General features: G+C 36.2%; 1 protein-coding gene across 1 annotated transcript in view; it reads right to left on the reverse strand.

Moving 5' to 3' along the window:
- The window catches only part of BCAS3 (BCAS3 microtubule associated cell migration factor), a 727,666-nt gene that overhangs the window by 403,907 nt on the left and 301,829 nt on the right, over positions 1 to 21,930 (reverse strand). Inside the window, exon 15 of the mRNA XM_042781927.1 lies at positions 458 to 608. Within this exon, the coding sequence (XP_042637861.1) occupies positions 458 to 608 (151 nt within the window). The remainder of the gene's footprint in view (positions 1 to 457; positions 609 to 21,930) is intronic.

Raw genomic sequence — 21,930 nt, forward strand, 5'->3', positions numbered from 1 at the left:
TGTATGTAGATTATATTTCAATAAGATAACTTTTTAAAAAAAGAATTATAAATATGATCAACACCTGAAGTACTCTCCTCAGTATTTGTGTCAACAAAAGTTGGAGTCATTATGAATCCAGATCATGTCTTCAAGGAGCAAGAAAACGCAACAGTACTTCAAGGCAAAGCCACAAAGCAGTAAGTACAGGACTGAGTAGATGGATCTGGTTTGTATTAGCCAATACTTGTTTTCACAACTTGTCACTGTTTTTGTTTGTTCTACGAATGTGTGTACGTGGTTGTGTGGATGCTAATGCAAGTCCTACACTTTGTACTGAATCTGCTGCAATTAAGCCTCATGTGGTCTAGAAAAGAAGACCCTAATCAAAGCCACACGAAGAAAAAGTATGTTTTATTTTTATGCATTCAACCCTCTAAAACAGTTATTAAAAAAACTATCAAGCCTGAGGTCTTACCCTGTTCGCTTGGTGATGGTCCCCAATGTCATCGGCTGCTTGATTTGGGCAAGAGGCATTACTACCATCAAGCTGGGGAGAGGAGATAGCCGAGGGTTGCCAGGGTTGTTGTTGGTAAAATTGTTGTAGGAGTCTTGACTATTCAGTTTCCCTACAAAGAGACAAAGAAACGCATCACTAAGGGAAACTTTTCTACCTCTGATAGGTTTGCAGTGACTCTAGTGATCATTTAAGAAAGGTATCTAAAGTAGAAGTGAGCTCAGGAGAATCAGTTACATGTATGGGAAGAAACCAAACTGCTAACACTAAGTATGACCTGATTGTAAACATTATTGGGGGATGAGGGGTGGAAGATACAGGTATATGTTAGTTATACACGTAATGGATTTACAATTTAATTATCATTTGAAAGTATTATCACTAAACATAGGATAGTAAGAGAAAGTAAAATGGAAAGACCTAAATTAGTCTAAAGGAACAATGAACAGTTTCTCTAAATCAGTTCAAGACTAAGTAGGGGGTGAACATGGCAGCCGCCTGTGAAGGTTCGAGAGCAGAAGGACCACAGACAGAAATAAGTATCATTAGAGACTAAGCATGAGACACAAGATGAGGCCGACCAAAAAGTCAAATATGTGATTTGCAAATATACTCTCTTCTACTGCAGGCTATGTTCCCTTCTTTGACAGGGTCCTCTGCAGCACAATTTCCAAGAGGGACAATTTATCTATTTTTTCTTTTATTGTCTGTGATGCTGGTGTCCTATCCAAGAATACACTGCAAAATCCAAGGTCACAAAGATTTAGGCCAATGTTTTCTTTCTTTCTTTTTTTTTTTTTTTAAATTGTGATTTGGGTGAAAGTTTACAGAGCAAATTCACTTTCCATACAGCAGTTCACATACACTTTGTCTCATCACGTTGACCACAATTTACCACAATGCAAGAGCTCCCCTCCCACTTCCTCCCCATAGTTACCTCTTCCCTGTGTCCAGCCCTCCAGTCACTCCTGCCCCCTGAGCTGTCTCCCTGTGCATAAACAGCCCCTCTTTCTCCCATGACTCTCTCCAAGGAGTGTATCTACCTCAGGTAAATGTTCAACTCATATGCCTGTCTTTTGTTTGGCTGGAAGCCGCAGGTGTGGGTTCAATTCCAGACTTGAAGGGTAGCTAGGGACCATAGTCTCAGTGGTTCCACCAGGCTCTATCAGACCAGCAAACCTGATCCCCCCCTTTTTTCCCCCAAATAATTTTGAGTTTTGTTCCACATTGTTCTCCCTCTCTATCCAGGATCTCCTACATAGATCCCTCTGAGTGGCTGACAGTGGTAGCCAGGCACCCTTTAGTTCTTCTGGTCTCATAGTCATATAGGCTTGTGGATCGCATGGTGTACCAGTTGCTTGGATTAATTGTTTCCATGAATCTTTGGTTTTCCTCATTCTTCTTTGTTCTGGATGAGGAGAGACTCATCGTTGCATCTAGATGGCTGCTTGCAAGCTTTTAAGATCCCAGTCGCTACTCGCCAAAGTAGGAGATAGAACGATGTTTTTGTGTAGCATGTTATGCTAACTGAGCTTGATGTCCCCTGAGACTATGGTCCCGGGCCCACAGGTTCAACTACTTGCTCCCTCTGGGTATCTGGCTGTGACCAAGAAGTGTTCCACCTTGTTCCATGTCAGCTCTACTATACACCTGGGAATTCTCACACAACATATAGGCCAATGTTTTCTTATAAAAGTTTTATAGTTTTAGCTCTTACCTTTAGCTCTCTGATTCATTCTGAATTAATTTTTGTAACTGTCATAAAGTACCTCAGTATGCAACTTCATTCCTTTTCATGTTGGATCCAGTTGTCCCAGTACCAGTTGTTGAAAAGACTATCCCTTCCCCACTGAATTGTCCTGGCAGCCTTACTGAAAATCAATTGACTATAAATGTTTAAGGGTTTATTTCTGGGCCTTAGTGATAAATTTTGATATAAGCCCATAGTCAAATTTATGATTTATAACCATTTTCTGCCAGCCCATAGTTTGCCTTCTTGTATGGAGTTTTGACTAGGCAAAAGATTTTTTAAGGAAGTCCAACCTTAATTTGTTCCTTTTGTATCTGTGGTATCGAACTGAAGAACAATTTGCCTAATCCAAGGTCCTATTATTTTTATTAGACTTTAAAATTTTACCTTTATATTAACGTTTATTAAAACTGGAGTTAATTTTTTAGTAAAATAAAGAGATGGGACCCCAAACACTATTTTGTAAATATAATACCAGACGTAAACTTGTGTCACTGAGTTGATTCCCACTCATTAGGTCCCTGGATGGCACAATTTGTGTGGCTCAAGACTGGTGGCTCAAACCCCCTCAGTGGCACCGTGGAAGAAAGGCATGGTAGTCTGCTGCTGTGAAGATTATAGTACAAAAAAACTCTATGGAGCGGCTCTCCTCTGTAACACACAAGTTCACCATGAGCAACAGACACCAATCCAAACAAATAAAACAAAAATCTCTAAAGTCTAACTAATGTTTATCACAAACTTATAGACATGGGTTGAGAAATTTTCCTGCTTAATTTTTAAGCAACACTCTCAAAATACTACCTCTAATGTCTATTACTTCAATATTGTAATATTTGAAACCTGGGGTAAGGCAGGACCAACTCCTGCTTTCTTTCATCTTTTCCATTTAACTAAGCTTGCCTAATGAGCTCTGGTGGCACAGTGCCTAAGACATCTAACTGCTAACCAGAAGGTTGGTGGTTCAAACCCACTAGCGGCTCTGCAGAAGGAAGATGGGACAATCTACTTCCGTAAAGATTTACCACCTCAGAAACCCAATGGGGGTCGCTATGAGTCAGAATCAACTCAATGGCAGTGAGTTTTTGGTTTGGTTTGCCTAATGGCAAGTTTCTAAATTTTCAGCTAAATTTTGTTGAGAAGACTTATGCTAATTTAAGTACTGCTTGCTTAACATAAATAGAACTCACATAACTGAAAGCACAGAGACTAGAACACCAGAAGGCAACTTACTATATTCTAGGGCAGACACATCCATTTGGACATCTGTTATTTCTGCATTATTTGTTGTGACCATCGTGAAATCTATCGCTATAAAATACAAATAAGGTACAAATCGAACAGACAGTAGAGTATGAAATATAAAGACAAAAAATGTATGAAAGGAAACAATGCAGGAGCCAGCCTCATTGTAACACCAAAGTGCTTTTCAGATACAAATCACAGGGAACTAAAAAGTCTAGATCATTTCACTTATTCTTCTGAATTTCCATAATGCTGTAAACAACTGATGTCTTCTGAAATAGACATTACACACACCCGTGGACAAATCCACATATACTAACTGAAAGCAAGGCTTTAGAATCCAAACTCTTACAATCTCAGTTCAGTCACCTTTTTCCAAGAAAAAGTCTCTGTCATAGGCTGTAAAGCCATAATGGCTTCTTAGATAGACTACATACAGAAAAAACTTAATTCCTTTTCTTTTTTAAAATAGTCCATGTGTTTTTAGCCTTTTTCAATGAGTCATTACATACAACAAAACACACTGCTTTCACCTACATCTTATCAATTTCTAGAAAAAAAGCCAGCTGAGATTGCACTGAATCTGTGTATCAATTTGGGGAGTACTGCCACCTTAACAATATTCAATCTTCTAACCCATTTACAAGGAGCTCTGGTTGCACAGTGGTTAAAGCATTTGGCCATTAACCAATAGATTGGCAGTTCAAACTCACCAGCTGCTTCACAGGAGACAGATGAGGTAGTCTGGTGCCATAAAGCTTTACAGCCTTGGAAACCTTATAGGGCATTTCTACTCTGTCACTATGAGTTAGAACTGACTCAATGGCAGTGGGTTTGGTTTTGGTTTAAACCATGAACATGGGCTAGCTTTCTATTTATTTCTTTCAATATTGTTTTATAGGTTTCAGTGTACAAGTTTTGTAATTCTTTGGTTAAACTTATTCCTAAGCATTTTATTCTTTAAAATGTAATTTATAAATGGAATTATTTTAATTTCATTTTCAGATTGTTCATTGTGAATATATAGAAATAACAATTGACTTTTGTACATTGATTTTGTGCGCTGCAACCATGCTCGATTTGTTTCTTAGCTATAATAATTTCTTGTTGATTATTCAAGATTTTCTATATTCAAGACCACATCTTCCTCAAGTAGAAATGGCTTTATGTCTTTCTTTCAGTCTTGATGGCTTTTATTTCTTTTAAGTAACTAACTGTCCTGGCTAGAACAGCTAGTATAATGTTAAGCAGAATTGGCAAGAGCAGAGTATGATCCCTTTTTAGCTAATTTTTGTATATAATGTGAGATATAGGTTGAGGTTCACTGTGTTCGCTGGATTAAATATGGCTGCCCAATGATTTCATCATCATCGTTAAAAAGATTATCCTTCCTCTATTGAACTGTCTTTGCACTTTTGTCAAAAAAAAAAAAAAAAAAATCAACCATATATATGTGGACCTATTTCTGGATTCTGTTGCATTGATTTATGTCTACCTTTTCAACAGTACATTTTCTTTACTATTGTACTTACAGAGTATTAATTAATTCACACACACACTGTGGAGAAACTTTATGAAAACTGCCTCGTTTCCCAGTTCAGTGATTATAATAAAACAACTCTTTTATACAAAAAAAAAAAAAAAAAATCTTATTGACCTAATGTTAATTTTACATCATTGATTTTTAATAAAAATTTGGTACTTTATAAATAGGCAAGGAAAACATGTACTTTTTTTTTTTTTACTAATGTGAATTGAGACAAATTTATATAGACAGCAAGTGAATCTAAAAAAAAAAAAAAAAAGATAATGCATTGCACCCCAGAGCTTCTGAAGGCACACTCAGGGGATCATTAAAAGGAAATTATCAAGTTAATGGGTATAAGACACGAATTTAAGAACTTTGAGGATGCAAAGAAGACATTACCAAGATGAGATCAAGAAAAAGTTTCATTCAACATTCATTCTTTCATTTCAAACTCTTTGATCCTTGTTGGTATCAGGTTCTCCTCTAGGGTCTCAGATGATTAAGTCTGAGGAACTCTCAAAGAGTTTATAACAATACGGGGCAAAAAACATACATAAACAGAAAATGAAAACATGCTAATAAAAATAGCTGCAAAATGTCTCAGGAACAAAGAGGAAAGAGTCACTTTTTGTTGTCATTTTAAAGGACTGGGAAGAACATAAAAAGGGAGATAAGGCTTACAAAGTCTGAGCACAGAAGGAGGAACTTGTACCTTCTTACTTTTGCTTTTCTAGTAGAAAATAAAGGATGAGAGTTGAACAATGACATCAAGGAGTAGTAAGATGAGCAAGCTAGCTCAGACAAGAAATCTCAATAGCTGACACAGAATGAAATACATGTAAATGATCTACATTAAAAACAAAAAAGACAAACTTCAAAGTGAAAGTGAAAGAATTTCAAGTTCAGACTCAATAAATTAAGTACAGAAAAATAGCCTAATGCCCCTTTTTTCACTCTTCTATTTCTCTTGACTCTCTAGCGACAAATGATATTTTACTCCCTCTTCTCTCATGGATTTTCTTTGGAAATTAAGCTGGAATGTCACAAACTTCTCCAGATTTATCTTCTTAAAGACTGGAGGATCAATGTAGGGGCAATATCTTACTAATGTTTACTAGCTCAATAAATGTTTGCAGAATGAATGAATGAAGTATCTTTTTCATACATCTAGGAAGCAAATGGAGATATGGCCCTATGATCTACAGGAGACATTAATTTTGGAGGAGGACTCATAAAGAACTTCAAAAGCCAGATGACTGGAGTCCATGGCTTTCACTAGCCTGCTTGCTCTCCTTTTGATTAGCCCAGGAGCCTAGATTGTTAACTTTAAGAATAGATACCCAGACAGCTAATTTGGTTTTATAACAAGACTAAATTTCCAAGCTAAGATGGTTCTCATTACACCTGAAGTCTCTTAACACAATGAGGTTCAGGAGAAAGAAACTTGCAGTAAACCAAATCTGGCAAGTAGGTAAGTCCCTCCCCTATTCTATGCTTCAATTTCTCTTTTCACAGAGGCAGCAGTAACACTATTTCTTTTCTCCATCTTTCAAGAATACATGACAGCAATATTAAAATGAAAAATTTCTGAGATATTTAAGAAAGTTACTACATAAACGCTAGATGTTATCTTCATTAACACTTCCTTATTACCCTTTTTTTAAATCTTATTTGCCTTACTGTATGATTACAATAAAGAACAGAGATTATTTAATTGTACTTTTAGTAATTGACTTCATATAATCTCAAAATACATATAATATCTCACACTCCCTTATATGTTAAAATTCCAGCTGGGACAAGACCCATAAGTGACAAATGCCACAAGAATGGATATTCTCACAGTATTTCTGGCACAACCAGACAGAGGAAGTCCCAAAAATCTCATGAGAAAATAAGCTCTCCTAAGACTCTCATCCCAGTGTTTTGGGCATACTCTATATAGATAAACTTTGCCTAAGCCTTCAGGCTTTGGAGTCTTATCCAAATCCACTACAGCTTTGATCCTTTAGAGGTTTACCAGTCCCCAAGATAGATGGCGTCCTCTTGAGGGGAAAATTCCCAAGTTCCAATAAAACGGTTTCTCAATAAATTAAAGCAAGAATTCTATCCACGATTAGAAGGTCATTTAAAAATCAGTAGTTTAAAAAATTTCCCTTGATGTTCAAAGCTATTATTTTGTTTCTGTTTTGTTTTTAGTTGTATGCATGCTTGCTACAATCACTATTTTTAATGTTACAATACAAAGCACTGAGCCAGGAGGAAGAACTGGAGTTCATTCTGGGGTTTAACCACTAACTTTCTGCATTTATCTTGAACAAGTTTGCAGCTTTGCAAAAGTAATTATGAATGTAACAATGTCATGTGCTTGCAAGTACCTTGAACTTTGGGGAAAAGCAGCTTGCTTAATCTCCCCAGTAACACATAGTGCCAGTGGCTGTGTGGGAGGTGGACAAGATATGATCTGTTTACTAAAGGTTTTGCTAACTTCAAAATGCCATCTTTCCATTTATTCATTGTCCCAAATTATGTTTTCCCAGACATTCCATACTATAAAAACACAGAGGAAAAATGGATTAGGTTGTGGATAAAAGTGAACAGAGAAGATAACAATGGACTTGGTTGCTACGCTAGAGGAACGGCCTGTCAGGATAACTTTGCAGAGAGGCATATTCCCAAACGAGTCATCATTAACAGGCTCACTTCCACAGGAAAAAGAAGACAAGAGTCTGAAAACTCCGGACAAAAGAAATCCCTGCAGACAAAGTAAAAACAAATTAAAAGACCCATTATAAAACACAGATGCTACAAGGAAAATAAACTTTCCAAGATTTACTGGGCTTTGACAAACTTGGACATTTGTGGAAAAGACATCAACAGCAACTCCCAGGTAATGTGGCTGCAAAGCTAGACTCCTTTCTGTTTTACCTTTACCCTCTCTGCAGAAGCTGCCAGGTTGGTATTCTTAGCTTCTGAATGCAGTGATGTGAGAACATGTGAATGTGGCAAACTGCCAGCTACAAGGAACTTTTAAAGCCAGGTCTTGGAATTGTCAACTATTTCAGTTCATATCAGTGTATCAGAGTAACTGTGTGTGTGCGCGTGTTTCTTCTTAAATACAAACAAGAAGAGAAAAAAATGAGAGATGCTATTATATGCTCCATGCTCTTCTTAAATTTTTCCTATCCTATAGACTGAAATACAATATTGAGAACGAAGACAAAGGAAATCAGTTAAAATAACATCAAGCAATCAAGGATCAGAGTTATAGATAAGAAAGTACCTTAAAACAGCATCACATCAGTGAGAAAGATTGAAAAAAAACAAACCCCTTTTTCTACAGGTTTCCATAAGCACAAACTATGGATTGCTACTAATGGGATCAAAAGATGGGTCTTTAGGAACAGAAGGTGTGAGAAAAGAACGACAATGCAATAAAGTGGACCAAATGGAGCATTTGGAGAATAAAGTAACACTATTCTTCCTTGTGATTGGGGACAGGGGATAAACAGGCATAAGCAGAGCAAACCAGTGTAAATTCATTTTTACAAGGCATTTGTACAAAAGCAAAAGCACTTAGTCAGTGATGGCACTGGTTTACAGGAGAATACTGTTATAATCTTACTTTTTCATCCTCATCACAGACACAGTCCTTTTTCACCTTTATAGACACCCTATTTTTTCTGAAGTGTTATAGTAATAACCTTCCAACAATTCAATGTATTAGACTGCAACAAATTCTGTTTTTACCATCCCCACACACTTATCTACCAGATTCACTCTTGTCTAGGATATGAGGGCCCCCCCCCCGGTTTTCTTGGTCTGCTAATATTTTGAACGCTTACACCTTGAACTTGGATTAATGAGGCACACTGAAAGCCAATGACAGTGTGATTTCCTGGTACCCCTGAGAAGGGTCCTGTTCCCAAATAATTCATTATCTTTGTCTTCATTCCAACATCATCCCTTCTCTAAGACATGTACATGCTCTGCTCCCTATCTTGGTCATTTCTTTCAGGATACAAATTGAGTGGTAAGTTTGATGGGGCTCTTTTATTTGAGGGGGTGCTTTTTGCTTTGCCCAGAAGACCAAAGCCCTCAGTCTGCTTTAAATATCCTGCTATGGAATTGACAGGGATAAAAATACAAAATACACCAAAGGGTTTAACTAAGTTAACTCTGTAGCAGAAAAGCTCCCCACTCCTCAACTCTTCATAAAGAATACAATGGTAGCTTGTTTGGAAACAAATCACTGGAAGGCTGGACTCTGCAAAGTTAAAAACACTGCTTAGTTCTCTTGCTTGCCATCTAATTAACTTTAAAGCTGTCTCAACCAAACACTCGATAATTACTTAATCAAAACCAAATACAATCCTTTCAGAATATATAAAAAGTCTCCTGTGCAATGGGAATTTCCTGCATGTGGGTTGTTTGGGGTTGGGTTAGGACTCGCTATCTTTCACTCTTTTTCTTCCCCCTCAATCCTAGATGAGAATGACAAGCTTCCCAGCTGCAGTTCCAGGACTTTCACCCTCCTTTTTGACCTTTTCTCAGGCATGTTCCAGTATAATCTGTAATCTACTCAAGTAGGAAGAGGAAACAGCAGCGCCCTGGTGAGAAACAGTGCCTTCTGACCCACATACCAAACTAGGCGGAAGCAATGCTTGTTCACAGTAGCTAAGGAGAGGAGAACACACAAATCAAAGAAACTTAATTATATTTATGTGTGTGTATGTGTGTGTGTATGTGTATATATGACTTTTAACAAAACCCTCAAATAGTTTAGGTGAGAAAATTAAAGACTGAAAGAGTTCAAGGGCAATTCTTACCGTGCATCGACTTCTTTCTCCCCTATAATTTTTCTTGAGTGTCAAATGGTAAAAACACTACGTATCTGGATGCATTTCAAGCAAAAAAAAGTTTTGCTTCTTTTCTAGGATACAGTTCATATCACCATGGACATCAGTAAAGGTACTCTGGCAAGAGGTGGAGAGGTAGGAAGATAAGAGAGATCGCACCCAAAATGGAGCTGAAAACAAGAATCCAAGCTTATGCAAAATGTGGATTGAGGGTATTAATAATATTGTCATCACTTCCTCCCACTACATACAAACTTGCCTGCACAGAGCTTTGCACTAGTGCTCATTAAATGTCAACAGGATTAAAACTGCACTTCCAGGAGAATCAACACTGCACTGATTGTTAAATGAATTATTATATATTAATAAATCATTTTCTTTCTATTCTGAATACATTCTCATCTGTTAACTATTATCTTAATGTGCTGGCTACTATTACATGTAAAATTTTGATTGTTTTTCTTTCCTTAAAGCTAAAATTAAAAAAAAAAATTTGGAAAGTTGATCCATAAAAATTAAAAGTCTAAAAGATATGATACCTGTTGTTAAAATGGTAAGTAGAGCAAAACATATGCCAAAGGGGTACTAAAGCAGGCCTAGAACAAGGACTATCAAAGAGGCAAAATAAGCCTAGAAAAGGAGATGAAATTAAGAGTTAGAAAAATCTTTATAAAATGCAAGGATAGAAAAAGGGGAAATTAACAGAAGTGGCTGGGAGGAAATCTTCTGAAATATAAGAAATGTGTCTGATAAGTTTCAGAGATAAAAAGTGTGTGAAGACATGTAATGATATGTATTGTAGAAAACTCTTCTGGCTACATTTCCTCTGCCTACAATTGTGGCATCTCATCAACACAACACTGTAGTCTTCATAATTCAGACTCAATCACACAGTTATCTGAAATTTATAAAATTCGTAGATAAAATCTCCTCCCTATAAATGGGAATTGATTATCTTGGATCATTCTTCTTCGAGTATGCCAAGATTCTAGGATAAAAGGAAATTTATGAAGAGCTGGTACTCTACATGTAATTTAAGAAGTTTTAGCAATTTGTTATTAATTTTAAATATTAGGATTGTAGTCTGTCACTCTTTCAACAATGAAAAAAAAAAAAAAAAAACGATAAAATGACAATACTTAACACCAGGACAAAGCAAATTCTTCTGAAGTATGTGTATGTATAAAAGACCTTGGGTCTTTTACTTTAAGATGCAGACTATTTCCATATCTATCATATTAAGAACACCCTCAAAATTTGCCACTCTTCTGAATCATGGACAAATACACTGCTGGAACTAAGAGTTCAGAAGTGAACAGTTTTAACCAAAGTGAAAAAAACCCGAATTGGGGGAAAAAAAATCCACAGAGCAGTCACTCAGAAACTAAACCCTTATCTAGCTAGCATCACTTAGACCAAGCTTGGAATGAAATTCCTAAAATATAACTCTTCAGTGAAATTCTTAGAAAATACCCTACAACCAATTCTCCCAATCCCATCCTTATCTCACAATGAACTCTGTATGATGTCAACAGAGAAAGCAGAAGTGCTTTTTATTTTCAGAGTAAGAAGAAAACATGGAAAATTATCTGCTTGATTCAACAAATGTAACTTTATTACTTAAACTGGTGACCATATAAGAGATAACTATTGAGAGGTGGTTCTGAAATAAAAATAAACACTCTGTACCAAGATGACGTATTGAATTGCAAGACTTAAAGTGCATTTTGGGGGGCTTGGAGAACTAAATGATCTAATTCAATATTTGCAGAACTTGCTGTTTTCAACTATATTAAACATTGTGTACTTGAAGAATAATTAAATACTGAAAGTATTTTCTGTTTAACAACATAGTAGGAAAATGTAAGCAATTAAAATAAAAAAGATATAAACAAAAATACCAAAGAATATCTTCTCCTCAAAACACCATCTTCTCCCAAATGCACTGTCCCCTCCCCACAGAAGCCTTCTTCTTCTTTTTTTTTTACCCATGACTGTTAAGAATATTTTCTGGCTCTATTTCAGCATCATGATTCAGGTCATGAGAAGTGTCAAAGATGCATTTCCTTCAGATGGGAAAGAGCAACAGATTTTAACCATACAAAGATAGGAGTAGAGTACATTTTTGAGAACAGGGAAGATAAAACCTTTTATATTCACATATACTTTATTTCTAGCCTAAAAATACATAAATATCTTTTAATCAAGATATGCTTACATATTGTGCTCAAGATGAAAAGAGGAAACCCATACTCAATTCAGCTCCCCAAATTATCAACAATTCATGAAAGAAAATTGTTCACCAAACACAGAAATCAAATTCAACACACCAGAATGGGTATTAATAAACAGTTCAACTCCTTGTCTTCTAATCTTATTTTTTCTGAAAGCAAAGCTGTGAGTTACCTATACATAAAAACATTTACAGAAAATCCTTGACAGTGAAAACCAGAAAAAGGTCTGACACCATGGCCATGCCTCAGCATGTAACACCTGAGAAATAATGGTTCCGAATGCAGAAACTGCATGGCCTACATCTTCTGAAAGGAGACTTGGTGGTGCAGTGTTTGAGCACTCAACTGCTAACCTAAAGGTGGGTAGTGTGAACTCAGCAGCTGCTCTGCAGGGAAAAAACACCCTGGCGATCTGCTGCTACAAAGTTACAGCCTAGGAAGCCTCGTGGGGCGGTTATACTTTGTCCTACAGGGGTGCTATGAGTTGGAACAGTCTCAGTGGCACACAACAACAGCAACATTTTTTTTGAAGCCACTAACAACAATGTCCTCATTAACTCTACTCTGTCTATTCTTAAATAGTTTTTCTTATGTGTCTCATTCTAGCTTCAGTATTCTCACCTGCCAAAACACATCATCTGATGTTAATAACTCTTTCAATGAACCTTAAATCCCTTTCCTTTTCTCATTTGCCTCCAAATTCAAAATGCCATTTACCCTGTTATGCTAAGGACTATCACCCTGGCATAGCCACGAGCCCAGTCTCCTGACTCTTTTGTAGTTTACAGCTATGAACCAGCAGTCAAATTTCTAGTTGCTGCTCACCTTAAATAAAGCCCCAGACTACATATGTCGGCTATTCTCAAGTCTGATGATTTCTAAATCTGTTTATGTGGGTTAATCATTCAGACACTAGTCATTACTTACTCTAAGGAGCTTAATCCCATTCTCTTCTCCTTCCCAACTTTCTCAAAATAAAATTTTGAAAAAAGTATTTCAAGCCCCCCCTTTAGTAAGTACGTAGAGGAATGAACATGGCAAGTCCTTCATCAGGATCAGTTATTCCACCAAACTCTCATTTCCCGATTTGGATAAGTAATTTTTACATTTATTCACTCCAGTAAATAAGAATACCAGCTCAAGTTTCCATAGAAATATTTTTAATACAATGACACTTGATCAGAATTCTCTTAATTACTTTCCTTAATGAAAAAGTGAAGCAACAGTGATGTGTATCTACTTCAAAGATCTATTATTTCTCCAAATCCTCTTAGTATTATTATAATAACTAGATTGAAATAATGTAACTCCTTCAACTTCCTAGAAACTAACTACTAGGTGCACTGTCAACCAGTCTCCACCACACAAAAAAAATCCTGCTCCAACAGAGAACAGAAGGATTCCTTTTTGGAATAAAAAAGCTTCTAATCAAATTCTTAGTTAACTTACCTCGAATAAAAATAAGAATGATCAGTCAAGAATATTGACATTGAAGTCAGTATTTTGGTTTAATCAGTTTGAGATGGGGCCTAGGCATCAGTATTTTTTAAAATTTACCCAGGATAATGAGAGTATTTCAGCAAAGGTTGAGAACCACTGCTCTAACATGAAAAAACAAACAAATAGAAAAAGGAACTCAGAGGAAATAAAGACAACCCAAGGAGCAAAAAATCACTTCAAAAATTGTAATTCCCTTTCAAAGAAATAAACAATATTACATCTATGAAATAAGAAAAGGATGTTACAATAAAACATGCAAACAAAAAGAGATTAAAAACACATAGCAGAAATAAAAATGCAGTAAGAGGGTTGGAAGATAAAGTTGGGGAAAATAAAGTAAAACAAAGTGACAAAGACCAAGAAGTGAAAAACAGCAAAGTATGAAAATGAAGAACTCAACAGAAGATAGCCATTATCTAATGGACAGGATTTCCAGAAACAGGGAAGGAGAAAACAGCAGGAAACTGTCAAGAATCTGAAGAGACTTCTGCGGCCTGACACCTGCGAGTAGGGAGGGGGGAGACAGGGGACCACAGCGCTTCAGGTAAGATGGTGGTATTTATTATTTTAATTTTACAATAAATGCATGAATTTCTTGAACAGCAAATAAAAATTATACTTAAAAGTAAACAAAAACAATGAAAGTCCAACCAAAGGTAATAGAATAGAAAAGCAGAGATTAACCATCAGTTCTACTACATAATTACTACATAATTCCTTTAGACCAGTGGTTCTCAAACATTGTCCTGTGACCCTGGGGATCTCCAAACTGCTCAAAGGGATCTTTGAGTTCTAAATTATTTATTTATTTATTTTCAAAATAATACAACATTTTTCTACTCATATTCCCTCACAAGTATACACTAGAGTTTTCCAAAGACATTTGAGAACCACTGTTCTGAATATCTTAGCAACCATTAATGTAAAAGGTTTAATAAAGCCGCATATTAATGATGCCTCAATGCTGGGGTTTAGTCACTCTGGTACCATAAGAATGTAGATAAGAAGTCCTTGAATGTCTATACATAGAAAATCAAAGAAAGGACTTTTCAGAACACATTGACACCACTTCTCTAGTGATATAACTTAAACTATTGCCTCTGTTCAATTGTGAAGGCAGTGATAGTAGTTAGGTACCTGGATAGAGTACTCAAAAAGGATACTAATGGATAGAAATGTATTTCAAAAGTACAATTCTCTAAGATTTTGAGGAATAGATCAGAAAACATAATAAAAGGGAAGCTGAGCTGTTACACGATCTGATAAGACATCAAAATTCATAGCACATCAGGTTCAAGGCAGGGTTGACATGATTACAATCATAGGAAAGTTGGGGAAATATCACCCTCTAGAGGCGAGTTTCACTAAACTTTTTAAAAAATATGTATTTTTTGAAACCTACAACTGATGATTTGATAAAGTGAAAAATACATAGAAAAGGCAAAATATTTCAAGATCAGTAAAAAAACAAAACAAGAAAGTCCAGGTTAGCTTCCATTGCTAACTGCTTTATCTGAAATTTATTTTAAGAGCAAACTTTTAGAAAGAAAAAAAGTAGGCGCCATATTCGAAAGGAAATGTATTTTTTTTTACAATATTCAAATAGGGTTTAATTAGTTTTTATCATCCTAAATTTTAAAGCACAATTTAGAGACAATATGATATTTCGAGTTTTCAAAGAGATCCTACAGGTAATTCATTTTTCTCAAAAACTATGTTATCTTGATTGATTGCATGGTTTCTTCAGTCAGTGCTTTTGAAATGAAAGCAAGTTGTTTGCAGGAAGGTATGATGAGGTCACTCTTTTTAATCTGCTTTCCCAAAAGAACTTATCTGGTCATTCTGAGAAACTACAGAAAGTGACATTACAATATTTAAAGTATATAGGAATTTGGTATTTAGTGAACTTCAAACTAGCATAATGCAATAGGATTATCTTTTAAAAGATAAAAAAAAAATTATAAGACAACAAATTCACCAGGAAAATTTCCTTGGATCTGAAAACAACAAATTAGAAACATAATTATATCTAAATTAAATAAAGCACATATAACCAGTACAAAAAAAAAAAAAAAACAGGTAATAATCTAAGATAGCCTAAAAGAAGATTTTTCTCCATTTAAAATGTATATACTATTTATATACTCTATGTCATATGAGGCATAAAATTTAAAGCAGAGCTACAGTGCGTGTGATTGATTTTTCTTGGCAAAAATTAAAACACACAAATGGAAACTTCAATCCACAAGTAAACAGTGATGTGGAAAGAGAAGTCAAGAAACATCACATTATTATTGATTGTCTTAAGTAGGTGAAACCATATAAGGCTGAAATGTGTGGTTGCTTTGTATTTACAATTGTGATGTGGTCTGTGTCAAGAAAACTACTGATCAAAAGTAAATAATTACCAGAAACCATCAAATGAAGGCCATAAACATTCTAGAATCTCTGAGTGGTAAAAAGAATGTATTACACAGATGCTAAAAAGAAAAGTGAGGCTGCCAGTTATTCAAGAGCATTTTACTGCAAAATGGAGGCTTCAAGTCTCAGAAATCAGAGCCTCCCCCCACAAAGATCTTAGAGTCTCACCAGCTACTTCCCATTTGGGAGAAGCAGACTCTGGAACTCAGTGCCAAAAACTGTGACTCAAAATATATCTCCTCCTCTGAGGACCAATGAGTTAACTGGAATGGAGAAACTTTCAGGAACCCTGGGAAACTACAGAAGTGAATCCAAATCCCTCTGTTTACTCCATGGAAATAGGAAAAAAAATAAATTCCTAACAGCCCTGTGACAGAGTGGGCTCCATATTCTTGAACCTAAAACTATTCCATCAGATAAAGAAATGCAAAGGCCCATGAAAAGATGAATTAATTTACTAGACTACATTTCCTAAAGTACAGCATTAAAAATGAGCAACAACAGATTAAAATGATAAAATATTACTACTACCAATTTTCAGTTTTGTGTTGGTATCTCTCATTTCAGAAACAATGTCCCAATTAAATTGAACAATACTGAGCCCAATAATGCTTTAAAAAAGCTTGTACAGAATGATAAGTTCAAAATTACATTTCATTCACTCATTACTCAATCATTCATGTATCCTGTTTTCTGGACAAGAGGCAAAGTACTAACAAAATGAAAAATGAATTAGTTGTGGATGTTGTTGTTGTTGTTATGTGCCGTCGAGTCGGCCCCGACTCATAGCAACCCCTCCTTGGGTTTCCGAGGCAGTATCACTACGGAAGTAGGATTGCCCAACCTTCCTTCCGAGGAGTGGCTGGTGGGTTTGAACCGCCAGCCGTCTGGTTAGCAGGCAAGTGTCTTAGCCACTATGCTACCAGAGCTCCCTTAGTTGTGGATACCTACTCTATAATAACAGTGACAACAATTATGCTAATGATAGCAGCTAATCTTTTACCAAGCACCTGATATATAACAAATATTATTATTCAAATCACTTTGATCCTTACAGTAACTCTCTATGATGGGTAATGTTATTATCCTTATTTTACAGATGTAAAATTGAGGCACAGGTAGATTAACTGACTTGTCTAAAATTACAGAATTGGAAGTCATAAAGGATAGACTCTCCGCCAGGTACTCTGACTCCAGACCTCTGATCTCCAAAGACCTTCCCAAGGAAGTCACAACTTAGTAGTGGGGATCATCAAAAATAATAGAATGTGGGAAGCAGTAAGTACAGAAAAAGGGCACACAGAGAAAATACAAAGTTAAGATTTTTGGGTTTTTTTGTAGAGGGAGAACACACATCAAATTCTGGGCCTTGAAAAAATGAGTTGAATGTGGACACACAGAAATGAGCAGAAAAAAACTCAGAGCCCTTTCCTACTAAAATCCATTCCCATCAGGTCCCCGCCAAAACTGCTCTTATCAAAGTCACATGCCATCCACATGCTCAATCTAATGGTCTTTGTCTTTTTCTTAGTCATTATCTTAATTAACCTATCAGTAGCATTCAGTATTTTAATAACTTCTTTCTCTGAAAAAATTTATTCACTTGGCTTCTAAGACTTTTAGTTGCCATCTGATCAATTCCAATTCAGGTGACCCCATGTGTGTCAAACTGTATGAAGTGTGTTCCATACAGTTTTCAAGGCTGTGACCTTTCAGAAATAGATTGCCAGGTCTGTCTTCCAAGGTGGCTCTGGTGGCTTCAAACCACCAGCCTTTCAGCTACTAGTCAAAGGCTTAACTATACCACCAATAAGACTCCACTTTATCATAGCTTTCATCATTTCAGTTGATGGTAACCAACTCTTCCAGTTGTTCAGGTCAAATGTCTTACTAGGCACTCACTCCTTTTTCCTTCATCCTTGACATCCAATATATCAGAAATTCTTAGGGTTCTACCATTAAAATATATCAAGAATTCAATTCTCAAACCCTCCACAGCCTCCCTCTGAGTTAGTCAAAGTCTGACATGATCTGGCTACATTACCTCACTGACCTCACCTCCTACTCTACACCTGTTCTCTCGGCTTGAGCCACATTGGCCTCCTTTCTGTTCCGTGATCACAAACCAGGCACACTACCACCTGAGGTCTTTCACATGGGCTGTTCCCTATGCTTAGAACACTTTCCCCAGGTGACTTTCTCCCCTACTTCCATCAGGTCTTTGCTCAAATGCCATCATCTCAGTGAAGCCTAGAGGGAACATACTAACTTTATCCTCTCCCCTAAGCATTCCCTATTTCCCCTTTCTGGTTGTACTTTTTACCACAGCACTTTAAACCATGTATCATACTATATAATTCATTCCCTTATTCTGGGTATTGTTCATTTTACTCCACTAGAAAGTCAGCTCCATGGGTGCAGGGAACTTTTTTCTTTTGTTCATTGCTATAGTCCTAGAATTCAGAACAGTGCCAAGACATGTGAATCACAAATAAATAGCTGTTGAGCAAATGAATGTATTTTATAGATATTAAAATGAATAGTAAAGTTACCATGAATGAAGAGCTCTTCATTCTGACAAGTACTGATTTAAATTTAAGTCATTTTTCATTGAACAAGCTTTAAGATGATTCAAAAGTCCAGCTCAGAAGTTTGAGGGTCTCCATTTCACCAAATACTTTGTGACATGTGGACATACACAGAAAACAAGAAAAGCCTTTGAGGAAATCAATAATGGGTGACATAAGCACACCGACAAATAATTATCACATGATAATACAATAAAAGTATGTACAGAGTACCAGTACCCAAGCTACCACAGTTCACACAACATCAAAAAAGGCGTAAGACAGGAAAGGATATTTAAGCTAGATCATAATCAAGTAAGGTTTTACTAGGCAATCAAAGAGGTAAAGATTATTTCAAGGAGAGAAAAGGGTAGAAATAGGAAAGGTTCCAAGAAATGAATTTGTATAGAATACTGAGGGAAAGGCAAAGAAAGACAAGTGTGGTGGAACAAGGTGCTAAAACAATATGAGTCAGAAAGACTTTCTATAGTATTTGAACAGTAAGGTGAGACACTGAAAGGTTTTTAGCAGAAAAGTGGTGGATCATATTTCTATTTAACAAGAAAACTCTTGTGATAGTAAAAATATACTGCTTGAAGAGTATTAATAAGGAACTGTGGAAAAAATGTTGGATTCTACTGAAACATACCAAACTCCAAACCAAACTCACTGCCGCCAAGTTGGTTCCAACTATAGTGACCCCTCCTTGGGTTTCAGAAGCAGTATCTCTACAGAAGTAGATTGCTCAGTAACATACAAGGCGAGAAATTATGCTCAAGAGCTCTTAATCACTGCTGTGTCATGGACTTCTTGGAAAGTATGAGGGAAGTATAAGGGCTGCCTATGAACTTTCTAAGAATAATACTTGTCACAAAGGCAACCAATAACATCGAAACAGTTATTAAAGTACTATTGATATTTATAATAATTTAATATTAAAATAAATTTTATATAAAATAAAATTTTAAAAAAGTGAAGTGCATAAGCACTATTTCAAGATATTTTTAAATACATTTCAAGATACACATATTTCATATATAATGTATAAAATCATGTGCAGTTTTTATTCGCAAAAAAGTTACAGGTACTGTGGTATGTTGTCTACATTCATAATGAAAAGAAATGCTTAATTTGTTAGAGGAAGATGAATGTAAATATTTTCTTTTCCTATCCATGTTCACAAACCCCCCAAAGTTAAGAATTTCTCATCTAGACTAAGATCTAGGCAACAAGATAGGAAATGAAAGAGATATTTAGAAAGTATGTATTTAAAATAAATAAACATCCTTCACTAAGTAAAAAATATGGCAGACAGATAATATAATCCTAACCTAAACTGGATTGGCTCCACAGAATAAAAAGGAAATACCCCTATATCAACTGTTATTTAACAGTTTCCTTTACTTTGCTAAAAAGAGCACAAACAAACAATGGTAATACCGCCAAAGCATGATTCATTTTCAAGATGAATCCCTCCCTGTTCAAAGGTTTACATTGTTTTGACCAGCATTAGACTGTTTACCCACACAGACCGTAAATACATCATTTTTAGAACTAACCAACAACAATTCCCATTTTGTTTTGACATGAAAGGTACAAGAACATGAAGAAAAATGACCATCACTCTATATCTGTACCTCAAAAATGAGAAAAACCACAGAGTAAAGAGATCAAACCTTGAGATAACAAAATTTTAACATGTGTTAAAGGAAATCTTTTAACCAAGTAATGCAGTACTGTCAAAATGGCTTGAATCTCCTTTTTTTTTAGCTTTCTGCAAAATTACTTGATCCATATATCAATATTATACATTAATTGTAACAAATATACCATAGGAATGCAAGACGTTAACAGAAGAAACAATGTGTAGGGGAGAGGGATGTAATGAAACTCCCTGCACTTTCTGTGCAGTATTTATTTCTATAAACCTAAAACCGCTGCAAAATATGAAGGCGGAAACGTAGAACAAAATTCAAAAACATAAAAAGACCAGGATTACTGGTTGGAAAGAGACTGGTGAAACTCCCGAAACTATGGCCCCGACTCACCTTTTGGGCCTGGAATTGGACTCACTCCCACGGCTTAACTCTCAGCAAAACAAAACACAGGCTACGAGCTCAACAACTAAACCAGGAGATGCACTCAGAAGAGTTACCCAGGGCAGATCAGAGGGCAGTATTTCCAGAAGAGAACGCTAGGCAGGCAGGAACGCTTGGGAAAAAGGACACGAAGAAAGGGTAACCCCAGGAAGAAGGTGGGAGAAGAACGGTTATATTGTGAGTATTGTAATCAGTGTCACAAAACAAAATGTGTATGACCTACTGAATGTAAAATGAATCTGCTTTGTACAGATGCACCCAAATCACAATTAAAAGTTGGAAAAAAAAAATGACAAACAAAAGAAATAAAATATTTGATCTTCAGGGGGAAGGAAAAGAATATTTTATGAAGATGTGTAAAAGGTAAAGAATATGTATTCTCTTTAATTTTTCGATGAATGCATTTATGGTTGACCTAGCTGTTCCACATGCACACTTGAGTCTTCCTATATGCAGTTTTTGGTAAAATATTCAACACAGGAGTAAAGTCCTCAAAGTATATACCTAAATATACAACAAAATAATTTACACCAAAAAAATGTTAATCATTAGTTCTTTCAAAGTTATTTCTGAGGTAAAAATTCTCACAAATGGTGAAAATATAAACAACTCATATTTCAAAATATAAACAATTTTTTTAAAAAAAATTAAAAATGACTATTTTCATCATGACGTGTAGCATTGGGAAAGTCAACTGCGAAGGAACTGTTTCAAGTGCTGAGGAGCAAGGATATCTCCTTGAGGACTAAGGTGCGCCTGACACAAGCCATGATATTTCCAATCGCCTCGTATGCATGTGAGAGCTGGACAATGAATAAGGAAGACTGAAGAAGAGTTGATGCTTTTGAGCTGTGGTGCTGGCGAAGAATGCTGAAAGTACCGTGAACTGCTAAAAGAACTAACAGATCTGTCCTGGAGGAAGTGCAGCCAGAATGCTCGTTGGAAGCAAGAATGGCCAGACTTCATCTCACCTATTTTGGTCATGTTATAAGAAGGGACCATTCCCTGGAGAAGGATGTCATGCTTGGTAGGGTGGAGGGTCGGTGAAAGAGGGGGAGGCCTTCAACGAGATGGATTGATACGGTGGCTGTGATGATGGGCTCAAGTATAGCAGGGATTGTGGGGCTGGCGCAGGATCGGGCAGTGTTTCGTTCTGCTGTGCATGGGGTCGCCATGAGTTGGAAATGACTCGACGGCACTTAACAACAACAACAACAACAACATTTTCATC

Source organism: Orycteropus afer, unplaced genomic scaffold, assembly GCF_000298275.1.
Source record: "Orycteropus afer afer isolate SDZICR_OR568_19922 unplaced genomic scaffold, OryAfe1.0 scaffold00196, whole genome shotgun sequence".
NCBI classification, from domain to species: Eukaryota; Metazoa; Chordata; class Mammalia; order Tubulidentata; family Orycteropodidae; genus Orycteropus; species Orycteropus afer.